Source organism: Balaenoptera musculus, chromosome 5 (genome assembly GCF_009873245.2).
Source record: "Balaenoptera musculus isolate JJ_BM4_2016_0621 chromosome 5, mBalMus1.pri.v3, whole genome shotgun sequence".
In the NCBI taxonomy this organism is placed as follows: domain Eukaryota; kingdom Metazoa; phylum Chordata; class Mammalia; order Artiodactyla; family Balaenopteridae; genus Balaenoptera; species Balaenoptera musculus.
In genome coordinates, this window is record NC_045789.1 from 46365213 (window position 1) to 46385177 (window position 19965).

General features: G+C 40.1%; 1 protein-coding gene across 5 annotated transcripts in view; it reads right to left on the reverse strand.

The window, feature by feature from the left end:
* Positions 1 to 19965, reverse strand: part of FRAS1 (Fraser extracellular matrix complex subunit 1) — a 445822-nt gene that overhangs the window by 240218 nt on the left and 185639 nt on the right. For all 5 annotated transcript variants that reach the window (XM_036852337.1, XM_036852339.1, XM_036852338.1 and 2 more), the window contains exons 7-13: positions 13254 to 13337; positions 11469 to 11570; positions 10978 to 11169; positions 6095 to 6184; positions 4247 to 4282; positions 2676 to 2823; positions 1093 to 1236 (exon numbers count right to left, since the gene is read on the reverse strand). In XM_036852337.1, the coding sequence (XP_036708232.1) occupies positions 1093 to 1236; positions 2676 to 2823; positions 4247 to 4282; positions 6095 to 6184; positions 10978 to 11169; positions 11469 to 11570; positions 13254 to 13337 (796 nt within the window). The remainder of the gene's footprint in view (positions 1 to 1092; positions 1237 to 2675; positions 2824 to 4246; positions 4283 to 6094; positions 6185 to 10977; positions 11170 to 11468; positions 11571 to 13253; positions 13338 to 19965) is intronic.

Sequence of the window (19965 nt, forward strand, 5' to 3'; positions counted from 1 at the left end):
AGATATAAATAACTTCCCAAAAGGCTGAATATTATGAATCAGGAGAAAGAGTAGGGAGGAGTGAATACTCACAAAAATAATAAAAGTGGTTGATTTTTATTGAGGCCTGACTACATCCTAGACACTATTCTAGGCACTTTACATGTACTGACACATGTAATCCTCACAAAACCCTCCTGAGGAAGGTACCGGTATTACCCCACTTTACAGGCAAGAATACTGAGGCACAGAGAGGTTATACTCACAGCCAGGATATGAACCTACACACTCTTAAATGGATAATTAACCCCACGAGTCAGAGATAGGAGAAGAAGTAACTATGATTTGGCCTCAACCAAGCCAAATTCTCCCAGGTAAGAGCTCCCTCCCAGATGTACTATAAGAATTCTGATTGCACATGAACCCATTCTGGATCCTCTGGTAACCCACAAGAGATAAGCTCTGTTACCAACTATCTGTGTGATATTAAGCAAGCCAGTTAATTCTCCGGCCCACAGATTTCCCATCTGCAAAATGAGAAAGTTCTCAGAAGTGATCTCGAAGGTTCATGTCAATTCTAAAGTTCTATCTTGGATTATAGGAGGGTTTTTTTTTTTTTAAGATTTTTTGATGTGAACCATTTTTAAAGTCTTTATTGAATTTGTTACAATATTGCTTCTGTTTTAGGATTTGGTTTTTTGGCTGCGAGGCATGTGGGATCCTAGCTCCCCGACCAGGGGTCGAACCCACACCCCCTGCATTGGAAGGTGAAGTCTTAACCACTGGACCACCAGGGAAGTCCCTATATGAGGGTTTTAATAACTGACACTGAGCACCCCAATGACTATCCTTGAAAGTTTTCAAAAGTGAAAAATCCAGCCATGACTACCTAGTAAGCATCTGACTGCCCCATCATCTACCTCCCCGGTAAGCCTGGAAACACCCATCAAATGTTAGAAGAAAGAGACTTGCAAGTAGAGAGGTCAAGTAGCCTACGGATGACATTACTCCCTTCTAATGGTTTTTGGAAATTGTTCACTTCCTGCGCCATGACCCCATCCTGGACACTAGTGAGCCTCAGTCCCCCTCTGGGCTGTCTGCCTGGAGCCGTACCTAAACAGAGAGCACCGGCTTGGTAAAATCCCAGACCACAGCTGTGCACACACCGTCCGTTCCGCAGCATCTTGGTGGGGTCCTGACAGAGGTCACAGTGGTCTGGCGACTGAGAGCAGGTCAAGCAGTCTGGGTGGCAATGAACTACAATCAAGGCCAAAGGAGAGGAGAACTCAGTAAAGACCATGTGATTTTTCTTACGTCCTTCTAACAAAGGATCTATGGGGTATATGGACCTGTATAGAACATGGAGAACAGAAAACTCTGGTCCCTATGAAAAAGGACCCCAAATAGCAAAACTGATTTCAATGCAAGATTGCAAGGAATTGCTCCTTGTCTGAAATACCATCACTGTCTCCTGTATCCTTAAAGTGAAGACGCTAAAAACTTTACCCAACTAGCCCTACTGAATGCTTCTACCTCCTAGAATACCTCTAGATATAGGAATGACTAGTGCCATAATATTGAATAGATGATTTAAGCAGATTCAATAATTTATAATTTCTTAAACGTTCTTCTTAACCTTTGATGTGCATAAAAGGTTAGGGCATAAAACCTACACTGCTTAAAAATAGATATTATTTTCTTAAAAAAATACAGTCAGTTTTCTTCTTTTTCTCCAAGATTTCAAATCTCATTCCCAGTAATTGGGATCATCACTAAACTTAGTGGTAATTGTCAGCAAAGGACGTTTTCAGTTTTCGAAGTTGTCAAGGACCTAATCTTCAAGGTATGGGACACTCTATTATGCTAAATATTTGTTTTGAAAAGCCCAGAGAGCCACTTTAGTGAAGGTAACATAATTAAACCCTAAAGTTGCTATTCTTTTCCCATGGTAAACTCTTCACAGAAACACTGATTAGCCAGAATACACTGAATACAACAAGTGCAACTGCCTATATGAAAAACTGCAACCCATGGATGAAAACAATTAATTATGAAATATGAATAGAAGGAAATGCCACTTCTCCAAGAGAGACTGAGCTTATAGGCAAATTACTGCTCAGCCAGAGCAACTTTAGTGCTTGCCAACAATTATTAACTGGAACTAATTCAACCCCAGGTGATTTGGAGGCAGAGTTGCAGAACAAGTAGATAAAATTTTCTTTTGGAAGAAATTAATGAGTCTTTAAACTTCAAAAACCCATCTGAGAACTCCAGAAGCCATCTGTTTAACAGTTCACCTTAAAGAAATGAACGTCCATAACAAACTTTCAGCAATTTTTCTTCTATCTTCAACAAAGGAACAGTCATAATGCATATATTTGCTTTTACAAGTTGTCAAATATTATGTTATTTGATGTTCACAATAATTTTGCAAGGTAGATAAGGCTGTTTTATCAACAAGAAAATTAAGATTCAGAGAGGACCAATGACTTGTGCAAGGTCACATACTCATAATCAGTAGAGTTTGGCAAATACATGGAGAAAGCATCATTTGTTAGAAAGATTAAGAATAAACAAACAAACAAACACAGTGGGTGACTAAAGAAAATGAAGCAAGGGGTGGGAGGAGAGGAGATCTCTCTGAATTTTTTGGCAGTAAAAACATCTCAGCAGAAATAAACTGGACATGGACCCACCTGATGTGCAATCCGGACAGCACTGTCCCTCCACCACCTGAGCTAGTGTGGCTACCGGACACGGAGGACAAGAGGGCTCGTAGCACGTTACCTGAGCCCCCCGGCACTCACACAGCTTGCAAGGGCCATCCTGCCACTTCTCCCCCTCCTGCAGGAAACGGTAAAGAATGACGTTGTTACCACAGTACAGAGATTCAGAAGACAGTTTACTGGTGGAGAACGTATAATTTCCATAAGAGACAAGGTGAAGGCTCCTTGTCAAACCTAACTCAAAGCTAGCTCTGAAATAGGACAGTGGTAGAAGAGTTCTAAATTTAAAAGGATAGTATCTCTCCTTCTTTGTTTATAATTGGTTTATTTTAATGTAGAACCCAGGCAGAAAGATAAAGTGCGAAAGCATTCTGGAGCTTCCAGAATAAGCAAGAAGCATATAACACTTGTTTCTCAACCTATCTCAGCAAAAAAAAAAAAAACACACAAAAGGGGATTACTATGTACCTAGTGATTAGCAGGTACATTAAATACAGTCTTTATAATAACAGTAGGAATCTGTTTAAAACCCTGAATTTCCTTATCGTTATTACAGTAAGAGTAACAGTAGGGTCATTGTATTTTTAAAATGACAGCTCTTGCATGCCCACTTTTAGTGGGCTGTGGATGTGCCATAGGCTTTCTCACACTGAATATTCTTTTCAGCCAAGCAAACAATGGTAATAAACATTAGTACTTTGACAGAGAGTCCAAAGTGAATTATAAAGAGCAATTCCTTTTTGGTCGCTGTCCTATTCACCCTGGAGATAGAAAGGAGAAAAGGTTCCTACAAGAATGTTTAGGGAGATGAAAGAGGTAAAACAAAAGAGAATAAAAGAGCATACTTGAAAATAAAGCTCTGATAAAATGTTTATTAAGCCAGCTGATGTTAAGCATTCCAAACAATTAATGTGACAGTATGTAGCAACAGTGAATGACAGTGTTAGAAAAAATGAGGAATATTATCTTGAGAAGGTAGAATTGCTTTTCTTCCATTTCAAGGCAGACTGGGTTCCTGGCCCCCTTATTCTATAACCTCAAAAACTGTAAGCTTGCTCATGTGAACAAACACGCTTGCACTTTCCCTTAAAAAGAAATCATACAACGTTGTCCTGCAAACAACTTAGAGAGAATGAACACTCAGTAGTGCCTGGGGAACAAACACACCCCAGACCCAAAAAGCTCTCTCTTCAATGCTTTGCAGTACATGAAATTGTGCTGATGGGTAAACTGAGTTTTCCAGGCCAGAAAAAATGAGGAGAAAATCATCGCAAGAAAGGGAAAGGACCTGTGTAGGAGCTTGTAGTTGGAGAAGTGTTAATTATCATTTGTGGGGCAAAAAAATAAGCTAAAGAAAGGAAGATAAGTTCAATAAATCCAAATCTTGGTTATCATTACAATTCTTAATCCCAGACCACATTGTCATCAAATATGCCTGTTAAAAATACTAAGGCACTAAGTTTCCCCAGGACAGTTTATGCAGATAATTGCTTAAAATGATTCTATACATATCTATGTACAAGCTAAAAATCTATACTTACTGGAATATGTTTAACTTTACTCGCATTTGAGGACATCTAGGAACAGAGAGAAACAGAAATATATTTATTATTATACCACTAAAAACACCATTAGGCTGATCTTTTCATTTTTTCATTAGGAAATATCCATTCTTCCCCAAGTAACAAGCAACTTCATTCACTGGTTATGAGTAGAAATAAAATCTATCTATATCAGAAACAAGAAAAGCATGCCAATATGAAGTGAAGACAACATGCCTAGGGAGTATTTTTGAATTCTTATTCTCACGTTGTGCTGGGGTATTTGGCTTCAATTCCCCTCAATACGAAGGACTTTGCAGTCAAGAGATCTAAGCTTATAAGAGCAAATTCTTGAAACTTATACGGTACTGAAGCATCATGCGAATTTGTGCTTACTTAAAACAACTTGCTTTTGTTTAATTCCATTTGGCTTAATTTACCTCCAAAAATGGACAGGGAAATTAATACTGTGATTGAGAGAGAAAACTTGAATTCAATATTTACAGAATTTAATCTCCTAAATTCTTAGGAAACAAGGATGACTAAATGATGAAATATCAACATGAAACAAACAATGCCAACAGCATGATAATAAGCATAATAATGATCATATTTTTAAGCTTTCTTATATGCCAGATATTGTTCTAAGTTTATACATATCATCTCAATAGACCAATGAGGTTAAGTACTATTTTTATCTCTATAACTGAGGATTAAGTAACTTGCCCAAGGTCACAGTCAGTATGTGGCAAAGTAGGGATTTGAACTTAGAGCCTGAATGTTAACCCTATGCAATACTACATGCCCAGCTTATACAAAAAACTGGCAGGTTGACAGATGCAGTTTACCCAGATTGTAAGGAAAAAGGTTGTAGGAATCACTTCACAAATCAAAGTACCTTATCCTAATTCTTATAATCCCTTTTTGATTGGTCAGTGATGCAACTGTACTTATGATCAACTGGCATACTTTTAAGAACACATTGAATTTATCAACATTCCAAGAACCCCATGTGGAAAATAAGGGCTATGTAAACAGAGCAAATTTGAAGAGATTAAGATAAATATTTTTCCCTTGGGGTATATAATTTAAAAAGTACAGACTTAGGGAGAAATAAAGCTTTAGCTAATAGAGTTTTAGAGTTGGACTATTGCAAAAACCTTCTAAATGGACCACCTACTTCCACTCTCACCCCTCTCCGTCACTGGCCCACGTGGCAGCAAAAGTGATCCTTTCGCAAGTAAGCCCCATCACAGCACTGCTCTGATCAAAACTGCCCAGAAGCTCCCATCTGCATCAGGGTAAAACCAGGGTCCAGGCTACCTGCTGGACCTCACCTCAACTCCTTTCCCGCTCATTCCTTGCCTCCAGCCAAACTCACTTTCTTGGACATGCCAAGCACACTTCTGCCTCACTGGTTTTTTAATTTGCTGATCCCTCTTCCTGGTATGTTTCTCCCGCAAGATATCCCTGGCTCGCTCCCTCACTTCCTTCAGGTTTTGCTCAAATTTCTCCTCATGAGAAGACTTCCCCCATCATCTGATGTAAAAGAGCACCTCCCCGCCTCAGTTACTCCCCAGCTGCCTTGTTTTCCAGGCAGCACCCATCACCACCTGACACGTGTGTTTGTTGCGTGTGTCCCCACACTAGAACAGAAACTCCCTGAGAGCAGGGACTCTGCATACTGCGTCGGCTTCTGTATCTCCAATACCTGGCACATAGTAGGTGTGCAATCACGTTCGTTAAACAAATGAATGGGTAAAAGAAATGAGAAGGAAATGCCCCCTCATTAAATTAGTTTTGAATGATTAATTTTTGTTAGTCTTCGGTTATTAGCCCGATACTCACAAATTCTGCATTTTCTTCATATACACAATAACCATTCCTTGAAACGCATTCAGGACAGCATTTTCCATCTAAGTGAATTAATTCTTCACCCTGTAGAAGAAAGGGTTGCACAGGCACATATCAAATTAACATCTCCAGGTAGCAGCGCTCAATTGCGAAGTGGCTGAATTCCCTGACTGGAATGAAAAACCTGAACCCACCCCTCTCCTTTGGCCCACAACTTATTCCATCTCCCCTGTGCTATCTTCCTATGAAAAGCCTGGTCAGTACAGCTCACCCCTTCCTCCAAGTGCTTTTGCTTTCCAGTTCTGGTGATACTTGTGCATGATTTCCTACCCATGACCAGGAATTCACATGAAGAAGAAGAATGGCCAAGAGTAATGTTATAGTCTTGGAAAGTTATGAGTTTCAGGAAAGGATCAGGCTACCTTAAATACACAAGGCTTGAACTTGTGAGTTGGTTTCATTAACAGTGCTCAAATCAAACCAACATTTTCCCCTGAATACAAAATCAGACACATCCCTATGTGCACAGACGAAGTCTCGGGCATAAATTAAACAGCAGAAAACTAATTTCTATTCAATATTCTGAAACTGTTATCCAGTTCACATAATCACTATTTAAAAAATTATAAGGGGAAGGAAAGACATGCCACACTAGGAAGGTAGATGTTAAACTTTCAAAGTTATCATTTTAACTTCCCAACATCAATCATTTCAAATTTTTTATTTTTATCATAAAATAATAAATGCTTACTATAAAAAATTAAATCATTCTGAATTCTATAACTTAGAAAACATAATTTCACTGTAGTCCTACCTCCCAGGGAATCTGCTATTAAAAATACAACCTCTATTTACAATTTTTCATATGCATATACTAACATCTAATATTAATAGGCTAAAGAGTATTCTTTAAAGCACTTTCCACTTCCTAAAGATATATCTACTTTCTAAATGATGGTGATGTTTCTTTACATGAAGACATTATTTAATTTGTGATTTATATTACAGTTGAAGTGCAAAAGCCATCGTAGGTAAAAATGGAATAATGTAAAATTGCATAAACAGAATAATCACAATATTTTATGTTTAAAAACGCTGTGCACTAAAGAAAAATATAAAATAAAAGCATTAGTTGTCTTTGAATTGTAGCATCATGAATGGATTTTAAAGTCTCTTTTCTATTTCTCTTGAGTCTTCAATTTTCTAAAATGAATATGTATTATTTTAATGAAGGAAAAGATCACTTTTAAAAGAAACACAAAAATATATGAATGACTGTAACTTTTTATAGTATCTGAAAAGTTATTTCAAAAAGGAGGGAGTTAGATCACTGTCCCTCAAAATTTCATGCCAGTCAGAGGCCAACGGAGAGCATAGTGTGCTGTAAGGAGCAGACGTATTTACATATAAATTGTTTTGCAGAAACGTGACAAACCAGCTGGTAGTGAAGGCCTAACCCACAAACACAGTGAAATTTGCTTTCAAAGCATATAAAGGGGTTTATAAACATGTAATCTAAGTCACTTAAAACAGTGTTTTGAAACAAGACAGAGTATGTGTACTTGTATTAAAGACGAAATGCATGAGAGATTCTTGAGTGCCCGCTACAATACCTACAGACAAAACTGAAAATGGAGGTTGCATCACCCGGATAAGGCAAAGAAGGTAGCTTTTCTGAGTCTTCAAATGCTGCTGTAAATAACAGCAAGCCCTGCTCCTGGGGAACAAGGATGCAGTTTTGGTGAGGTAGGAATTTCTAAATAGATTTGCTATTTATAGACATCTGGATGCCCCAAAGTGCATCAGTTCACTGTGGCGGGGAGCTTGCTCTACTTAGCATCTGACTTTGGCTTTGAGGAAAATTGCTTTGTGAAACAAAGCTAACTTTTTTCTTTCTAAGAGGATTCTGCTGCTTAGGCCAGATGGAATTTGCTAACCCCTCTCCACTGAATCACACCAACATTCATCCATCAGACGAAAAACTGTGTTATTCCACTAACCTGCCCATTGGAAAAGAAAACACTCTTTTGAGGGAATTTCCCTCTGCTGGAGAAAGGAAAGGCACCTCACGTTTATGGCATGCCTACCCTCTTCCGTGCACTTTGCTACAAGCTTTGATCCCCCCATCACTTTATCCCTCATACATGAATGCGAGGTCCTTTTTTTAAAAAAAAAAGTAAATTGACTTCTTCATCTGAATTCATGCTCAAAGATAATACTAAATATAGAAACACATGGAAATCGTCATATTGCACTATTCTACTGTTGATTTATTTATGTTCCAAAGTCCAGGAATTTGGTTTTATATATCAAAGACAAGGGTCATGCCATGTTCTCCTTTTTTTAACAAAGAAAAACTGTTTGCTGATTTCAGTGCAATTCAGAACACTGCTGCTGATAACAATGCAATAATTATTACAATGGTGCAGATGCAAATTTTGCCTCTTTTTCTAGAGGTTTACTTTTCTGCACCTTTGTGGATGTAGACATACTCAGACTTATTCCACCTTTGGTATGCAAGATTAGAAATCAAATGATCTTGATATATTTTAGAAAAGGCAGAAAGTAGGGTAGAATTGAATAAAAATACTAGTAGCATACTTTCACTGTTCCCCTTGGCAGATTTAGTCATTTTCTCCAGGTGCTCCTAATGCATTTAATTCATATTAATTCATAATCATTGATGCCACTGCAGATTATAATTTCTGTTTAGCTATCTGACTTCCACCAAAGCCTGGGAATTCTTGAGATTAAAATGTGCCTTATTCATCTTTTTATCTCCAAGCTAAGCAGAAGTTAGGAAGTTAGTATCCCAGGCTTTCATAAGGTCATTAGCCAGAGCTATTTACAGAAGTATGGCACAGAAGGAAGGCTAAGGGATATTTGTGTAAGATTCAATTTTGCTTAAAATTTCACCTCTGGTAGTGTATCCAGTTTAGAACCCAGTGCCTTAAAACAAAATATGGGTACGTGTTAGTTGATTCAAGATCTGGAGAAACAGACTAAAGGCATTACAAGTCCTCAATTCATAAAAGAGAAGATGGGTAGGCCTGGGAGGAGGATGAGTTGAGACGAGATGGTGCTACGGGGTGACTTGGCGAATACTGAGGCCCTTTCCGCTTAAGCAGCTGCTCCCCATTTTCCTAAGATCAGAGGACAGGAACTGGCTTATGCTACCAAAGGCAGGAGCCACGGAAGATTGGCAGGTACTTGGAAATGTATTACACTGGGGATAGCGGGTCAAATTATTTTCTGTGCCTGAGACTCTTTGTTTAGACCTGACTGAAAATAGGTGGCTAAAGGACCCACCCTACCAGGATCCCTCTCCCAGATTTTCCATAAACCCTGGGATATTAGACAAATTAAAACCTTGGAAATAACCCAGCATCCTCTGGGCAGACGGCCGAGGCCAGGAAGCTCAGCCTCAGCCCGAGAGCGAGGGAGACAGAGAAGGGCCCTGACTAGGGTTTTTCTCATCTTCATCCAACCATTCTGATTCCCCTGACATAAAGAAAGAAAAGCAATGAAAAGGCATGTGGAGGGAAATAAATCTGCAAAAAGCAAGACCCTCTTTACCTAAATGTGTCTCAGCTCTACCAAGACATAGAAGTAGAAGGCAACATGAATAAGAACTCTGTCGCTGACAGCCCTGTTTGAATGGCTGTTCCTCTTCGGGCACCGTGTTAAGAGGAGCTGAGACGTGGGGGGAGAAGTAGAAAGAAAAATGCCTTCACAGACACCCAGCGCTTCAGATCTTCCAAGTTGCCCTCATCGACTCAAGTTCACAACCCCGCGGGAAACTGGTGGGGCAGATAGGAGGGGCGAGGGAGAAGGAGACAGCTTTAGAAGCAGTTTGTTGTGCAGCGGATCAGAATCGGGTGCAAAGGGGAAAAAAAGCCATCTCCCCACGGTATACATCTATAGTCCAAACAGAGGCTACTTTGTTAGAAGATTCTAGAAATTCTGCAGACAGCAGAAGTCAACAGAGGTCAACAGAGTTAATTATTTATGAGGTCTCCCACCCTGTCTCTTTAAAACAAAAACAAAGACAAAAACACATTTCAGGGACTTCCCTGGTGGCTCAGTGGTTAAGAATCTGCCTGCCAATGCAGGGGACACAGGTTCGAGCCCTGATCCAGGAAGATCCCACATGCCGCGGAGCAACTAAGCCCGTGCACCACAGCTACTGAGCCTGTGCTCTAGAGCCCACGAGCCACAACTACTGAGCTCACGTGCTACAACTACTGAAGCCTGTGCACCTAGAGCCCGTGCTCCCCAACAAGAGAAGCCACTGCAATGAGAAGCCCGCGCTCCAGAACAAAGAGTAGCCCCCGCTCGCCACAACTAGAGAAAGTCCACATGCAGCAACGAAGACCCAACGCAGCCAAAAATAAAAAAAGACAAAAAACACATTTCATTTTCTTTCCCGATTCACAGGAGCAGCCTCTAGTTGTTGGCTCTCCTCTCTGCTAAACGCTGCCAGCGGGGCCTGCAACAGAAGCCGGGCCACCGGAGCACCTGCGGACTCTGTTTCACGACCAGAGCGAGCTGGGCGGCCACCAGCGATGAGGCCCAGCTGCGCTGGCTGATAGGCTAATGTCCCATGTCATCCCTTCCAGTCCATGGCTCTGGCTCAGGGCTTCCTATCTGACCAGATGCACTGCGAGCTAAAAGCTCCAGGAGGCTGCTCCAAATCAGTCTAAACAAAGAGTGGCATTTACTTTACACCACGGAATCCTCATGCTAAAAGCCTCCTTGAAATTGAGCGTTCAACCTGGTCGTCCCCTCTGCTGCCGAGAGGGAAGGGACAGGTGAGGGACCACCCATCCCGCCGGAGACAGCATTACAGTCCAAACGGAGATGCCTTCGTTCCTTACCCGGGCACACTCCACTTTGGCACACTCCCCAGTCCGGCAGGTCACTTGGCCCCGGTCACACGTGCAGAACTCACAGGCCGAGCCCTTCCATATTTCATCCTGGTACCGCACAAGCCCCCCATGCGAGCAGCTTCCAGCAGGAGACACACAGTCCTCGCAGCATTGCCCATGACGCTGAGCCCTTCTCTGACCCTGAGGAAACAGAGAGAACGGCGGGGAAAGTGCAGTGGTCAGGAGGGCGCGAAAACATCCCACCTGATGGGGCAGAAGGACATAAAACACCAACTCTGTGTGCTGTTTTCTTCCCCCACCTAACCCAGCTGAGGCACGTTCCCCTCCACCTCCACCTCCTTCCTGGGAAGCAGGTCCTTCCTGCTTCCGAGCGTCGTAAAAACTTTTGATTCCCTCAAAGGACACACTGGACTAAGAAATGCATTTCCTAAATGACCCCGAATAAAGGTTCAAAAATCAAGCTACACACTCTCAAATACCTTTTCGCATCTTAACGGAGGGCAGGCCTGTTTGTGGCACCTGACCTCACCCCGGTCACATATACACGTGGTGCAGGCGTTTTCACTCCACTGCTCACCATGCTGAGTGAAGAAAAGAAACAAAAAAGTGGAAAATCAAATGTCACATATATCGAGTAGAAACACAAGGCACATGACACAATTTTTTATCATAGTTTTTAACTGAGCCATATCGAATGTACTCCTGAGAAATAATATCATTTAGGCAGCAAGAGGCTCCAAGAAAAAAAGTCAGTAAATGTCCAAAGAGAACTTTGGATTCGTTTTCATCCAACTATATTCATTCCACAGATGCCTTGAGGGCCTGCTCTCTGCCAGGCACACAGAGGGCCTGGAACATCAAGATTAATAGGAAGACCCTGTTTGCGGGCTACTCGATGGTCATTCTTTAGCTCTTCTTTGCTGGGAGACCCAGTTCTCACTGCTACACACTCACGTTCCCAGCTTCCCTTGCAGCCAGTGCACAGACTTTGTCCCAGTCCCAACCGAGGGGACCTCATGGGAAGTGTGCTAGAGCAGCAGAGGTTGAGGAAAAGACTCTTCTCCCCCATAAAAGAAGAAAAGCCCACCCCTTTCTTCCACCAGACTTTAGTCATGATTGGTTGAGGACGAGCTGCCTGAAGCTGTGGAAGCCACACTGGGACATGAGGTGACAAGACAGAAAGCAAATGCCAACATGCTGAGGATGGCAGGGTGGAAAGATCAAAAGAGTGAAAATCCTTGACAACATCACTGAGACCTGGATTGATCAACCCTGCCACTGTCCCACCTCTGGGCTTCTTGTTATATGAGATAATAAATGTTTCATTTTAGCTACTTTTAGAGGAGCATTTCTGTTGCTTGCAGCCAAGGACACCATAACAGGTATAGAGGCTCTCTCTTCCAGAAGAAATTAATCTAGCACATATGTGGCTACTGTATTGGATAGCACTGATCTAGTATATACAAAAATCCTTTCCCCATTAGTTATTTTCATTTACACTTCAAGGGACCCATCTAGAATTTGTGTCATCCATCCCCTAATACTCAGTTCCAGATTCTCTACTGAGAGTCAAAAATCCCAATTTCTATTTGGTTTTCCTTAGAATGACAGGCAAACAAGGGAAGCAGATGGGTTAATTTTTTATATATTCTTTGCTTTCGAATAATGTAACCTTCTTTTGGCTCAGCTAGGCAGTCCCAAGTCAGAACATTCATTCATTCAATTTGTTGCACTTACTTTTATTTAGTACCTACTATGTGTTGGGTAGTTAGCTAGACTGCCCCAATAGTACTTTCAAGTTTTCAGGCTCCACCACCCCCAGCTTCTTGCCCTTTTCCCTCTCTCACCTTCCACTCCCATGCTCCCGACCCCACTGTAAGGCAGGGGAGACACTGTCTCTTGATATCAGTGCATAAAATCCAACCAAAGCAGGCAGACATTCCCAGAGCCTCCAACATAAGTGTAAACTGACAGTAACCAATGATAGTCTTTTTTCCCTTCAAGATGTGTGAACATTACGTTCACCAAGGTTCATGAGCCAGGTGCTGCCTGCCAGCACATTCTTCTGTATTTCTAATCCCCTCCGATTTAATTTTTTCACAAAGGCTTCCCATGAAGAGAAGAAAAAAGCCGTTTATGAACTGAGTTACTAATCCTGGCAAAGAGTCAGACGTGGGTGGGGGAGGTATGGTGGTTAGAAGGGCAGAGGGCAGATGTGTAAGAATGGATGTCAAAACACCTACATGGGGCACATCAGAGCTTACCTCGTAAACTCGGCCAGCTGCAGAGCAGGATCGCGAAGAGCACTGTGGGCAACATTTTCCAGGGACTCGGACTACGGTTTCATCCTTAACGCCCCAAAAACAGGCCATCAAAAGGTGGTGTTAATAAAATCCACAACAGTAGGAAAATTTCACTCACAGCCAACTCAGTCATGTGCCTCAAGCATCCAGAAACAGCAATTTCCTCTCGTTTAATATTTATTAGTCACCTGGTGCTTTGATAAGAATTAGCACTTTTCAGGGCAGCGTGACTCCTAAGAAGTTTGCACATTCCTCAAGTCCCATCCACTTCTAAGAACAAACAAAAGCACAACTAATAACAATAATAATAGTACTTCGTGTTTGCCAGGTACTGTTTTAAGTGTTTTATGTGACCCTGTAAAGTAGATGCTCTTATCCCGCCTTCACAAACAAGAAAAGTAAAGATCAGAGAGGTTGTGTGACTTGTCCGAGGTCACAGAGCTGACCTGGTAATAGTAAATGGTTGGCAGAGGGACTTCAGAGCACCAACCATTCAACACTTAAGAACATTTACCCTCCTGCTGAGTCACTGCTAATCTCAAAGTGAAGGTATCCCTCCCTTGACAAACTACCTCACTATTCTTTTGCATCTTTATGGGAATCCACACATTTATATATATGCATTAGGAGGTCCTTAACATGAAAAAAAAATCAGTCATGCCCCTAGATATCTAGGAATAAGCCAGTGCAGAGAAATGTGGGTGACAAACACTAGATGCCCAAAGAACCCCCTACCGCCTTATTCCTACAGTTTCAGCTCTACCACCTGCACCCCCAGAATATTAGACCCTTTGTCACCGCTGCCCTAAGAATTTTCACAGCAACAATCTCCTCTTTAATGCCAAAGAATTAGCTTCTCACTTTGACATCACCACAGCCTTTTGAATGGAAGAAAGGTAGGCAAATTAAAGCCAAGAGAAGGAGGATTAGAATAAACCAAGTTTCAATGACTTAGAAGTGGTAGATCTTATACGGAAGACACCTCCTGAACAGTTAGCTGCACTTTCTTTTACAAAAAGCAGAGAATGAGATTTTATTATCATGGTTGCTATGGAATTCACTCAGCAAGAAAAGAAGGCTGGTGTACTTTGGGACATGTGTGTAGAGGGGTGTCAAGTAACCTTAATTTTTCATGGAAAGTTCCAGTCATGCTTTAGTGGCTTTTTTAACCCAATTATATATGATCAGCTAGATTAATGCATTACTATCTAATAGGAATTTATTTCAAACACCTGAATCACTGGAATTCACATGACAACTGTTTTCTCTGCTTTAGGTTTCCTTATTTCTTTATAATTCTGTAAAAATATTATGACCGTTGATGTTCAATAGAGTATGTGAAAATTGGACATGCATTGAAATCATTGAGCATTTCTTGACGTCAGAACTCTTGAGTTTAATGAAATTTCAGTGAGGAAGTAAAAATAAAGGTATATCTGATGTCATACTCACTATTCAGTCAGTTTATGGAAGTAAACAATGAACTTTTACAACGTTAAGTAAACAGGGGACAAATGTCATGATCACAAATCTTGAACAGAAATATAGAGGTAGTATGAATCTATCTTAACCAGCATGGACTAAACCCAAGGACAGTGGCAGAGTCAACTGGAGAGTGGGAGGTATGGGGGGCAGATAATTACCTGTGTAGAGGCTGGTACAGGAAAATCAAGTTTTCGATTCTTACTGGCAATACTTAATTATATATTTCACTGACAGAAACAAAACCTTGCTTCACAAATAGAGACCAAAAAGGGCAGGGAGGAAAAGCATTTAAAGAGAAAATATCCCATTACGTGAGAGAACTTCTTGACTGAGAATTGAGATCCCATCTGGGCTGGTGTTTTATAAGCAGGACTGGAGAGGCAAGTAAGAAGAAGGTGAGCAGCAAAGTGGGTTAGAGAAACGGGAAAGGCGTTTTAGCTGTACGTTTATGTTGCTATCATACACTTGAATCCTATTATTCCGGTCTTCGTAGATTTGCCCTTCCAAACCTATAGACTACCCAGGGGCTAGTATGCTAGGGACTGATGACCAAATCCAGCCCACCACCAATTTCCATAAACTTTTATTGGAACGCAGCCACATCCATTCATGTACGTATTATCTATGGATGTTTTTGTGCTATAATGGCAGAGTTGAGAAGTTGTTCCAACTATATGGCACACAAAGCTGAAAATGTTCACTATCTGGCTCTTTACAGAAAAAGTTTGCCAACCCCATGTCTAATATGGTACTCTCCGTAATCACAGGAGTTCAATACCAAAATAATATATGCTTAACGTCATTACAATTTTGGGTAGGACCACCATTAAGGATATAGAGTTGACCCTTGAACAATGCAGAGGTTAGGGGAGCTGACCTCCACACAGTTGAAAATCCGAATATAATTTATAGTCAGCCCTAGGTGTCCACGGTTCCTCCACATCTGTGGTTCTGCATCCGTGGATTCAACCAACCATGGATCGTGTAGTACTGTACTATTTACTATCGAAAAAAATCCATATATAAGTGGACCCACATATTTCGAACCACATTGCTCAAGGGTCAACTGTATTTAATTATGGTTTTCCATATTCCTTAAATAAAAATACTTATGACAAAGTTTATAGTATGTTATGGCTCACAGCTCTTGACAAAATATCTTCTCCTATAACACCTCTGAAGATATAAAAATGAGAGGAAAATTCTACCACCAAAAAGTAGAACAGCCAACCTCCTACCATTGCCAAGGAAGTCCCACTGACCATAACACTTTCTGTGGCCTTTCTTTGCTTTATAAACCAAAACAGAAATAAGAACCATCATTTCTTCCCAACTCTCTGCCTTCCAATATCAAACACAACATGGGTTTGTTCCCTCAGTGTGCGGCCACTGCAGTTTGAAGCCATTAGAGTGCCATCCTAGCCTTTCAACTCCCTCGATGTCTTTCTATCTAATCAGAGCCCATAAAGTAAAAAAAAAAAAAAGGAAAACAAAACGAAAAGCGTGGGAAGTATGTGTGTTGGGGGAGGTGGAGGAAGTGATGAAAAGTGGGGAAGAAGACACCCAAATGTAAAGCACACAGTCACTGAGAAACATGGTGAGAACCCTTGCAAATCGGGGATTACAGTTTTACATTTCATGAATTCAAAATGTAAGAGGGTTGGGCAGTGGAAAGAGAAAAAGATCTGATCTCCGTACAATAGAGCTACACTAAATGAAAACCTGCCAGACCCTTGGTCGAGGAAACACGCACCTTTCTTAGCACCTGGCTATGGATCCAAGAAAGGGAATTAGCCAAGGGCAGGCTGCTTACCCTTGCAGCTTTCAAGCACTGGGTATGGACAGATTTCTCTTGACCAAGCCTGAGTAAACAGAAAGAAAAGAACTTGGGGGAAAAACCCTAAAAAGCAAGCAAAAGTAATAACATTCTGAAGATACACAGAAAGAATAGATTTCTGAAAACTAAGTACTGCAGGATCTAAAATAAAAGATTTAAAAGCCATTTTGCAACTTCAGTAAGATAGAAGAAAATGCAGTCTTTATTAAATAGAAGGAAGAAGCAATAAAGAAAGAAAAAGCACTGGGGTTAAAAAAAAGGTGAACCAGTGATAGGAGAAATAAGGAAGAATTAAAAGAAAATTAAAGGAAAATCATCAAATTAAAGTCAATACTGGAGGTAGTAAATACAAACTCAAGAAGCTCTCTCCATAACACAGAGGAAAGACAGAAAAGTGAAAATGATGAGAGAGAAAGTGACCAATAATGAGGGGGAAGGCAGGGGAGCAATCTAAGAATCATAGGTGTTTCTGAAGAAATGAGAATAATTGGAACAGACATGACTAATCAAAGCTGTAACTAAAGAAAACATTTCACACGTGGAATATAGACTGAAAGGGCTTCACAGTATTCTAGGCAAACTATGTGAAAAGACACCTCACTTGGAAATATCCTAGGAAAATGTTTTAATTATAAAGATGAAGAAACATCCTGCAAAAATTCAACAGAGTAAACTAGCTGAATATAACAGAATAGAAAGCAGAAAAACCTCAGATTCCTCCATGGCACTAAACTCCAGAATTCAATGGAACAGAGTTTATAGGGTTAATATGGGAAAAGATTATAATCTCCTTAAATTTTAGACCCCTACAAATTATCTTTCATGAATGTAGGCAAATAGAAAATAATTCTCAAACACTTAGTGGCTCAGAAGACATACCAATTTTTATCTTTTTAAAAAAATTTGAAGATGAAGTTCAATTCACTTAGATTAATCAATATTGGGAATGGGAAAATTGTAGTATTAAAAAAATTGATGGGAGAAAATATTTGCAAATGAAACAACAGACAAAGGATTAGTCTCCAAAATACACAAATAGCTCACGGAGCTCAATATCAAAAAAACAAACAATCCAGTTAAAAAAATGGGCAGAAGGCCTAAATAGACATTTCACCAAGGAAGACATACAGATGGCCAAGACGCACATGAAAAGATGCTCAACATCACTAATTATTAGAGAAATGCCAATCAAAACTACAATGAGGTATCACCTCACGCCGGTCAGAACGGCCATTATCAAAAAAGCTAGAAACAGTAAATGCTGGAAAGGGTGTGGTGAAAAGGGAACCCTCCTACACTGTTGGTGGGAATGTAAATTTATACAACCACTATGGAAAACAGTATGGAGGTTCCTTAAAAAACTAAAAATAGAACTACCATATGACCCAGCAATCCCACTACTGGGCAATACACCCTGAGAAAACCATAATTCAAAAGGAGTCATGTACCACAATGTTCATTGCAGCTCTATTTACAATAGCCAGGATATGGAAGCAACCTAAGTGTCCATCGACAGATGAATGGATAAAGAAGATGTGGCACATATATACAATGGAATATTACTCAGCCATAAAAAGAAACGAAATTGAGTTATTTGTAGTGAGGTGGATGGACCTAGAGTCTGTCATACAGAGTGAAGTAAGTCAGGAAGAGAAAAACAAATACCGTATGCTAACGCATATACATGGAATCTAAAAAAAAAAAAAAAAAAAAATGGTACTGATGAACCTAGTTGCAGGGCAGGAATAAAGAGGTAGACATAGAGAATGGACTTGATGACATGGGGTGGGAGGGCAAAGTTGGGGTGAAGTGAGAGTAGCATCGACATATATACACTACCTAATGTAAAATAGTTGGCTGGTGGGAAGCAGCAGCATAAGCACAGGGAGATTGGCTCGGTGCTTTGCGATGACCTAGAGGGGTGGGATAGGGAGGACGGGACGGAGGCTCAAGAGGGAGGGGATGTGGGGACATGTGTATGCATATGGCTGATTCGCTTTGTTGGGCAACAGAAACTAACAAGGTACTGTGAAGCAATTATACTCCAATAAAGATCTATTAAAAAAAAATTGGTGATAATAGTATAAGGAAGAACTCTCATCAGACTGAATATTTTAATGAGCCTACAAAAATGTGGATGGGCTAGGGCTCTGTTCACAAGGCATCTGGACAGAAGCTGAAGGCAAGCAATTTCAGTATGAATTTACATCACCCACTAAGGGAACAACCTCTTATTTGAACACAGGAATTTCTTCTTTTGTCAGAGATGATCACTAACTCCTAACATCTGATTATAACTATGCAAACAAATATATCCACATTTGCCTACCAAAAAATTGGAATGAATTCCAAAAAATATTCTATTGTGATCTTTTGGAATGGTGGAAATATGGAAGATTATTTTCTTCTCTGCTTTTCCGCTTTTTGCAAACTTTCCTTAATGAATACAGATTCCTTTTACAATTTAAAAAACACTTTATATTAAAAATCAAATTTTTCTAAAGCTCAAGACCTGGAAATGCATTTCTTCTGATGAACTTGTGTTTTTTCTTAAATGAATGAATTTTAAAAAATGAATGAGTTAACACATATAAAAGGCTTGCAATCATGCTCAATGATGTTAGCAACTATTGTTTTGTGATTATTATTATACATAAATGATATGTAACTCATCATTTTGGGAGGCGATATAGTGTAATGGTTAAAAATATGTCAGGTGTGGTCTGTTGAGGTTGCGATGTATAACTGACTAGGTTAGAAGCAATGACAGTTCATAACTGTGGTACCTTGAGCAAATTATTTAAACTCCGTATCTCAGTTTTATCTACTATAACATGGGATGATAATAATAGTTCCTACTTCAGAGGGTTGTTACGCAAATTAAAAGCTCTTAAAATTAATGATTAGCACATAATATATGCCCCCAGTGTGGGGATGGTGATGGGCAGATGGTGGCGGTGAGAATGTTTCCAACAAAGGCGCTAATTCTACAGCACCTCTTTATATCATCAGAACACCCAATGGTTAATAATGATATTAAATCAAGAAAAATCGTTTAAATAGTCTGACAGTTGGGTAGTTTTTAATGTCAAGGCAAAACTACAGACTTGATGCAAGAGTGATTAAGATCAATCTATTTCCAAGACTTCAGAATGCTTGCATAGCAATTAGCTCTAAAGTATGGCAACAAATTTCATCTTTTTAAGTTAAACAATGCAAACTATAAGTGAGTACTGTTTGAAGCTAGAATTTATCTTTAATGTTTTTTTAGAATGGGAACCAGTACTTTCAATTATTCCAAGCTAACCCCTGATATGCAGTCAGGGTTAAGTTTTTAAAGACTTAAAACAG